The sequence below is a fragment of the Bidens hawaiensis genome, unplaced genomic scaffold (assembly GCF_021521415.1).
Source record: "Bidens hawaiensis isolate Kalapana, Puna unplaced genomic scaffold, B.hawaiensis_p1.1 tig00024648_1, whole genome shotgun sequence".
NCBI classification, from domain to species: domain Eukaryota; kingdom Viridiplantae; phylum Streptophyta; class Magnoliopsida; order Asterales; family Asteraceae; genus Bidens; species Bidens hawaiensis.
The window spans coordinates 158733-168128 of NW_027493901.1; the positions used below are offsets into that span (position 1 = coordinate 158733).

General features: G+C 38.0%; 1 protein-coding gene across 1 annotated transcript; it reads left to right on the forward strand.

Moving 5' to 3' along the window:
- Window positions 1–5927: 5927 nt before the first annotated feature.
- On the forward strand, window positions 5928–9396 carry LOC143569773 (amino acid transporter AVT1A-like). The gene is made up of 7 exons (XM_077055603.1): window positions 5928–6145; window positions 6228–6444; window positions 7331–7466; window positions 7553–7718; window positions 8639–8686; window positions 8875–8897; window positions 9156–9396. Exons 1-7 carry the CDS (start codon window positions 5953–5955, stop codon window positions 9246–9248), a joined length of 876 nt encoding a protein of 291 aa, XP_076911718.1. The 5' UTR covers window positions 5928–5952; the 3' UTR covers window positions 9249–9396.

Here is a 9396-nt window from a genome sequence, read left to right on the forward strand (position 1 = left end):
TCCGAAGAAAAATGAAGATAACCCGCTGGCCACCGATTCCGTCCATTTTTGAGGAAATATCGAAACTCATCGGATCGGACTGTCTTTAAATTGTTCTCATCTTCCCCGTCCAAGTTTGCACCCCATTCAAGTTTTTACCAAACTCGTCTTCCCCGTCCAAGTTTGCACCCCATCCAAGTTTGTACCAAACTCGTCTTCCCTGTCCAAGTTTGCACCCATCCAAGTTTGTACCAAACTCGTCTTCCCTGTCCAAGTTTACACCTCATCCAAGTTTGTACCAAACTCTTCTTCCCTATCCAAGTTTGCACCTCATCCAAGTTTGTACCAAACTCCTCTTCCCTGTCCAAGTTTGCACTAAGCGTGACTTCTCCATCCAAGTTTGCATCAAATCCGTCTTCCTCGTCCAACTTCTAAAATATTCTATTTTTAAGTTTTATTTAATATTATATAATTATAATTAATTTCATTTATATTTTGTTTTTATTTTATAACTTTTGAAATATAAATTTTTATAAAATTTCGAATATATTGTTGAGACGTACTTATTTTTATCTACGTGCCAACATAACCTTTATTTAAAACCGAGCCGGTCAAATTTATGTCGAAACGTTCAATTAAAGCTTGACCTGGCCTAGTTTTGAACAAAATTTATGTCGGTACGTAGATAAAAATAAGTACGTCTCAACTATATTTCAAAAGTTATAAAATAAAAACAAAATATAATATTAAAATAAAACTTAAATAGATAATATATTAGAAGTTGGACAAGAAGACGAATTTGATGTAAATTTGGACGGGGAAGACGGATTTGGTGCAAACTTGAACAAAAAATACGAATTTGGTGCAAACCTGGAGAGGAGAGACGAGAACAATTAAAAAATAGTCGGATCAGGCGAGATTTGAAGATATATATATATATATATATATATATATATATATATATATATATATATATATTAAAGAGGTTAATCTGAATTTCTCTTTCTTACTTTGAATTCTAGCTATTTTAGCAATTTTTCTAAACATTAATTGTTGGTTTAAAAAAGAAAAAAAGGAAAAGCCCGTCCCACACACATTCTCACTTACCATATACATGCATTTATATGAAACGTGACTCATAAGACTGAAGGTAGTGGGGTGAGGGGTGGGCGTGGCCGCCTACGTGGCTCGTGAACACCGCTACACCCCTCCGGTGAGCGAGGGCGCGGCCGGCCGGCGTGGCTGTGGTCGCGGGGCTAACTAGCCGTTGGAGGGTGTGTTGACTGGTCAACTTTACCGTTGGCCAATTTAAAATTTTTTTTATCTATAAATACAAATTCACACTTTCTATAAAAACTCAAACCATACATTCTCTCTATCAAAACTTGTATTTATATATTTATAAATGGCATCGTCGTCATCGTCTTCGTCTTCCTATTCTACCGAAGAAGACGAACTCATTTGTCAAGCGGTTCAAACGATGATAAGCTTTTTGAGAGATCAAAATCGCCCCCGAGCCCCATTGTTCCGCTAACCGCGTATTTGTGATCGAAAGACCGCTAACGAAACTTTGATACGTCACTATTTTAGTCCCAATCCCACATATGGTGAGGATAGTTTTAGACCCCGTTTTCGAATGACTAGACGATTATTCATGCGTCTAGCAAATGACTTGCCGGAGCACTTTGAGTATTTTCAACAAAGGGATGACGCTAGAGGTAAGCCCGGGTTCACGGCTACTCAAAAAATTACCGCCGCTCTTCGACAACTAGCGTATGGTGTTGGATCGGACATGTTGGACGAATATCTACAAATGGCTAAAAAGACCGGACGCGATGCGCTTAACCACTTTTGTAGAGGTATATATATTTTTTACGTTTGTTTATATATTTTTCAAATATTTACATAACTTATATAACTTTAATAATTATATTTAGGGGTCATGTCGCTATACAAGCGGAGATACTTGCGTAGACCAACAATGTATGATATCCAACGCATATACGAGGTGCACGGTGAAAAGCATGGTTTCCCCGGGATGCTCGGTAGCCTTGATTGTATGCATGTTGGTTGGGCTATGTGTCCCACTTCTTGGTGAGGTCAATTCCATCGATGTGATCACACCGGCCCTACTATCGTACTTGAGGCGGCGGCGTCACAGGATCTTTGGATTTGGCATGCGTTCTTTGGGTTGCCGGGTCTAATAATGACCTCAATGTTATCGATCAGTCACCAATAATCGATGACCTTATCGACGGGGTAGAACCTCCTCAAGCTTTTTTTGCAAATGGAGAACATTTCAAGTACGGGTACTACCTCGTTGATGGTATTTACAACGAATGGGGGATACTTCTTCAAGCTTACGCGGCTCCAGTTTCTGACAAACGAAAGTACTTCACGAAGAAACAAGAATCGGCAAGGAAAGATATTGAAAGGGCATTTGGAGTCCTAAAGAAAAGATGGGCAATGTTGGCGAATCCAATAAGATTTTGGACAAGGGAGAAGATAACGGAAGTCGTCATCACGTGTATAATCCTACATAACATGATACTAGAAGACGAGGGTAAAGCTATTTGTCAAAACTACCAAGGTGATATTCCAAAACAAGAATCGACGATCACCAATGAACAACGACTCGCCAACATAAATATCATCAAGAGCCGTGAGTTACATGGCAACGTTCAGCATGAGTTGGTCGAGCATTTGTGGGATAGAAGACCCGATGATCTTGTATTAGACTAGTATTAATGTAATGTTTTATATTATTATTTAATGTCCTGAAACGAGGAGTGTAGGAAAGAGTAAAGATAGGGAGCGTATATTGCGTTTGGCTTCTTGGAATGTAGGAACAATAAATGGTAAGTTGCTAGAATTGGTAGATGTGCTTAAAAGACGTAGGGTTCAGATAGCATGCCTCCAGGAGACTAAGTGAAAAGGATATAGAGGGGCTGAGTGTAATGGGTATAAGTTGTGGTACTCGGGGTCTGATGGAGCTAGGAATGGAGTGGTGTTTCTAGTGGCTAAGGAAATACACATTAGTGTGGTGGAGGTGATAAGACATAATGACAGGATTATGGTGTTGAAATTAGTACTAGGAGAGGAAGTAGTGGCAGTAGTCTCCGCCTACGCGCCTCATGTAGGCCTAGGGGATCAGGAAAAGAGAGAATTTTGGGATTGCCTAGACGCAGTGGTAGGGGGCATACCTGGGGGGAGAGGATTTGCATAGGAGGTGATTTTAATAGACACATTGGTAAGGCTAACGATGGTTTTCAAGCCGTACATGGGGGTTTCGGTTTTGGTGATAGGAATGAGACCGGAACAGATCTTCTAGAGTTTGCGGTGGCACATGACCTAGGTATTATAAATTCTTATTTTAGGAAACAAGATTCTCATTTAATCACTTTTAGCAGTGGCGGACGCGACACGCAAATTGACTACCTTTTGATGAGACAAGGAGACCGACGTTGGTGGAAGGACTGCAAAGTCATACCTGGGGAGGCAGTTGTGACTCAACATCGACTACTAGTGACTGATATAGCATTCAGAAATAAGCTGACTGTTCGAGAGAAGAAAGGTACACCGAGAATTCGATGGGGAAATTTGAAGGACGAAAATCTTCTACTGTTTAAGGATAAACTCATACTGCATACGCGGGCTCGACTAAATGGGGACTCAACTCATATATGGGAAGCTATGGAGACAAAGATCATCCAAGTAGCAAAGGAGACTCTCGGGGTCACAACAGGAAAGACAAGTGGGCATAAGGAGTCTTGGTGGTGTAATGACGCAGTGCAAGACAAGATAAGGGACAAACAAGGATGTTTTAGGGAGCTAATGAGGTGCACGAATGAGGAGGAGCGAGTGGAATTGAGGGACAACTACAAAACGGCCAAGATAGAGGCGAAGAAGGCAGTGGCGGAAGCAAAGAAGGCGGCCTTTAAACGGATGTATGAAAGTCTAGAAACAAAAGAGGGGGAACATGCTATGTTTAAGATTGCCAAAGCCAGGGAGCGTAGAAGGCAAGATCTAGGACCGGTGAAGTTCATAAAGGATACAGATGGGCATGTACTGGTCAAGGAGCAGGACATCAAGCTAAGATGGCAAACCTACTTCCACAATCTTTTTAACAATGGGAGAGCTTACCAAGAAGAACATGACAACACAAACTTTCAACGACAACAATCGAATAACTGCTACTGCCGACGGATCACACGAGAAGAGGTGAAGGACGCACTTAGGAGGATGGGAAGGTCTAAGGCGGTTGGCCCAGACAACATACCCATCGAGGTGTGGAAGTGTCTGGGGGAGGAAGGAGTCATGTGGTTAACTACTCTGTTCAATAGTATTCTCAAATCAGGTAAGATGCCAGACCAGTGGAGGAGCAGCGTTGTAGTTCCTATCTATAAGAACAAAGGAGACGCCCAATGTTGTGGTAACTACCGAGGAATCAAACTACTAAGTCATACTATGAAGCTATGGGAAAGAGTGATTGAGGTTAGACTTAGACGAGAAACTCAGGTTACGGTCAACCAATTTGGCTTCATGCCGGGGGCGTTCCACCACAGAGGCAATACACCTTATAAGAAGATTAATGGAAAAGTATAGGGAGAAGAAGTGTGATCTACATATGGTGTTTATTGACCTAGAAAAGGCCTACGACAGTGTGCCACGACAGGTGCTCTGGGAGTGCTTGGAGGGTAGAAGAGTGCCCAGGAAATACATAGAGATAATTATGGATATGTATACCAGGAGTGAAACAAGTGTCCGTGCGCCAGTGGGGGATACTGATTTCTTTCCTGTAGAGGTAGATCTTCACCATGGGTCAGCGTTGAGCCCGTTTCTTTTTGCAGTAGTCTTGGATGAGTTGTCAAAGTCGATTCAGGGGACTCTCCCATGGTGCATGATGTTCGCAGACGATATTGTGTTACTTGCTGAGAAAAAACAAGATCTAAACATGAGGCTTGAGGAGTGGCGAACAACCTTAGAGACAAAAGGTTTAAAGATTAGCCGATCTAAGACGGAGTACCTACACTGTGATTTTGGTGGGATAAACGACAGTGAAGACGCACACATCACAATTGAAGGGCAGGTGGTCCCGCAGGTAACGAAGTTCAAGTATTTAGGATCATTTGTACAGAGCGATGGGGAATTAGACAGTGATGTGACCCACCGAGTTCAGGTAGGATGGTGTAGATGGAAAGCAGCCACAGGTATATTGTGCGACAAGAGTTTCCCAACTAAACTAAAGGGAAAATTCTATAGGGTGGCAGTTAGACCTGCAATGCTATATGGAACAGATTGTTGGGCCATCAAGAAGGCACAAGTGCGGAAGATGGAGGTAGCAGAAATGAGAATGCTACGTTGGATGTGTGGGCACACAAGGCTAGACCGAATAAGAAACGTTGTGTTTCGCGAGAGATTAGGGGTGGCGAACATAGCAGACAAGATAAGAGAGTGGAGATTGAGATGGTTTGGACATGTAAAGAGAAGACAGACGACGAATCCTGTTAGATCCGTAGAAAACATTACTATAGAGGGGAGGAGGGGTAGAGGACGACCGAAATTGACTTGGGATGAGAGGATTAGGCATGATTTGATAGACCTAAACCTCTCCGAGGACATGGTTGAGGATAGGAATTCGTGGAGAAGTAGAATTAAAGTTAAGGATTTTTAGAGAGAATTGAATACCTTAGGGCTTAGACTTAACTTATTTAGGTCACATACCATAATGGTATTTCCCTTACATATATTATTATTATTATTATTATTATTATTAGCTTTTATATTGCTGTTAAACTGTGACCTTATTATTAATATTATTATAATTAGTAGTAGTTTTTATATAACTGTTAAACTTTGATTTCCTTTATTTTGCTTCATACACATGTACTTAGAGCCATATTGTGTGGAATTCATTATTGAAGTAGAAAATGACAGATGAAAATTGAAATTGTTTATAATTTGTTTTCATGAATGATATCACAGTCATATTGTGTGGAATTCATTATTCTGGAAGGAGACAATCTTACCAATTTATTCCCTGGAGCTTCTTTGAATTTGGGCGGTTACATTCTGGACTCTACTCACCTGTTTGCAGTTATTACTGCTCTCATTCTTGTACCCATTGTGCTGTTGAAAAATGTGCGAGTAATCTCATATCTTTCAGGTATTTTATGTAAATATTTTACTTTTCCTTGTATAAATGCTACTTGAAGTTGTTTTATTTGAAAGTTTGCATTTTTCTGCAGCTACTGGTGTGTTGGCTACTGCTGTTGTTATTGTTTGTGTGTTTTACTTTGGGACAACAAGTGTTGGATTTCATGAAAGTGGGCAGGTTGTTAAATGGAGTGGTGTACCATTTGCTTTGGGAATTTATGTTCTTTGCTATTCGGGACATTCTGTGTTTCCTAATATTTACCAGTCAATGGCTGACAAGACCAAGTTTAGCAAGGCGATGGTTATATGGTATGCACTTAATATTTTTGCCTCATTATTTTGTTAAAAAATATTTACTTTTGAAAGGTGGCAGTTTTGACAAGTTTGACCTATCAATGTTTTAGCCAAAAAGGGAATGTGTTAAAACAGGTTGAAAGTCGCCAAAAGTATAACTTTAGCGTGTATAGTTATTGAATGATTTAGATAATTGTTGTGGTTTACATGTCACCCATTAACTATTTTGTAGAAAATGGACAAAGATGAAATATGTTGTAGATAGGCTGTAAGCAAATTGAAATGTGTCTAACAGGTTGAAAGTCGCCAAAAGTATAACTTTAGTGCGCATAATTATTAAATGATTTAGATAATTGTTGTGGTTTACATTTCATCCGTTAACTATTTTATAGAAAATGGACAAAGACGAAATATGTTGCAGATAGGGCTGTAAACGAACTGAACGTTCAATGGATTGTTCGGGGGGTAGTTCGTTTATGTTGGTTTGTTAAAAAACTTACGAACACGAAACGTTCGGTTATGTGTTCATTTATGTTCGATCGTTTGCGTACATGATCCTTCATTTGTGTTCATTCGTTTAATGCTTTTTTTATTTTTTAGTTATTATCCAAACATTTAAACTTTGGGGAACTTAGAACTTTCACACATTTCTTTTGGATATTAATAATATGATTATTATGTCAAGTATTTTTAAGTTAAACTTGGTTTATCTTTTGGGTAATTAATAATCATATTAATAATATGATTATTATGTCACGTTTGTTTGTGTTTCGTTCATTTGGGTTCTAAGTGCATTTTGAAAGTTAATGAATGAAAATGTTAAAATTCATTTACTTAACATCTAGATGAATATGTTGTGCATTTTTTCTTGAGATTATATATTTTGTTTTTATGATCCCAGTTTTATCTTGTGTGCGCTAATGTATGGAACTGTTGCCGTTATGGGATATCTCATGTTTGGTGAAAGCACATTGTCCCAAATTACATTGAATTTGCCAGATAATTCAATCGTTTCTAAAGTTGCTTTGTGGGTAGTGGTAAGTATCACTCTAATATCCTTATTAGTTGGTTTTTATGCTTATCAAATCTTCTTTGGTATTTAATATATGCTCTACAAATGCAGGTTATTAACCCGTTCACCAAATATGCTCTGCTTTTGAACCCATTGACTAGTGCCATTGAAGAGTTGTTACCTGCAAGAATCTCAAATAGTACTTGGTTTTATTTTATTCTCAGAACAGCATTAGTGGTATCTACAGTTTGTGTGGCAGTTCTTATTCCTTTCTTTGGTAAGCATCTGTTATATTATATAGAGATAGATATGGTTTTAATCCCAATGGTTTGACCCAAATGACCATTTTAGTCGAAAAGTATAAATTTGACATTTTTAATCCAATAGTTTGATTTTCGTATCAATGCGGTCTATAGTCTACCAACCCCATCCAAATGTTCTGTTATCTTTTTATTAAAAGCATTGATTCCTTGAACTTGGGATGGGATTTATTTAAAAGATAGGGTATTTTTTTCTCTTTTAGTAGTAAAAAGATGACAGAAAACTTTGATGGGGTTAGTGGACTGGACTGTAATTGATATGAAAATCAAACTATCGGCCTAACCAACTCTAATTCAAACTTTTGGACTAATATGGTTATTTGGGGCAAAGCAGAGGGACTAAAACCATGATTAATTTTTATTATTTTTTTTGTTTCAGTGTTTTGTGCCTTATTACTCCTAGATGATGTTTAGTTGTGTATATGATACTAAATAACCACAATTAAATAATCAGCTGTAATAATGTTTTGACTGCACTTTGAATTAGTAATCACCAGATGATTGGTAAATTTGGACGATTTTGGAAAGCAATAGATAAAATGACCCAAAATGAAATTATGAAGAATGTATATACGGGCTTTGAAACAAAAATAAGAACATTAAAGAAGGGGGGGGGGGGGGGTAAATAAGTAGTTCTATGGTATCCTTTGATAATCAGGTTTGCTGTAGTAGTATGCAACTCAGTAATTGATTGTCCAAAACTGTTTATTTGGCCCTTGTATTATCAGAAGCAGCATCTGTTTATTACTTCATCCTAACATTAAAAACTGGTTATTGTGATAACCACGTAATTAGTTTCAAAACAAAATAACTAGATAATAATTTAGTAGCAGTACTTATTCTTATAAACTTAGAATCTTGTATGTTATGACTGCAGGTGCCGTGATGTCTTTGATGGGATCACTTCTATGTGTAATGGTGGTAAGTATTAATTAGAAACTTTCATCGTATTATTTATCTTAATAAATTTGCAGACCTCTTTATAATTATTTAGAGCTCACTATCCACTATCATTGACTAGTATTCCAGTATTATTATTTTTATGACCTAGTAACATCCTTTTAAGAATAGGATTAAAAGTTTAGCATCATGATTCCCAAAGACTATTTTAAGGGAGTAAAGCAACAACTACACAGGTAAGTTTCTCATTAAAATAGTCTTTTGATAATTACACATATTGCCCTCAAAAGGGTATTCTGGTCATTTTACATATACTAATAGTAAAGTTAACGGAAGACAGTCTTAGGCACCAAACTTGTAACAAAATCAAAACCACAAACCCCTAATTTGCAACTTTTAGACCGTAGTATCCAAAAGTGTTAACCCAAATCACACGGACCATTTATGTAATTAACTCTTCTTAAGCTATGGTATTCTTTTTTTTTGTGATGCAGATTGGTTTGAGTGTTTCCATTATTACGGTTGGCGTCATGTGTGCTCTTGTGGGAACTTACTCGTCATTAGCGAGCATTGTTACAAACTACTGAGACCTTGTGTAGCAGACCAAGCCTACAATGATGTTAGTCATGATGATTTAGCAAGGAGACCGCTATAGGAGATCGTACGGGTTAGACACAGTGGGACGTGTTTTGAAAAGATTTTTTTTTTATTATTATTTTATTTGGAGGATTTTTA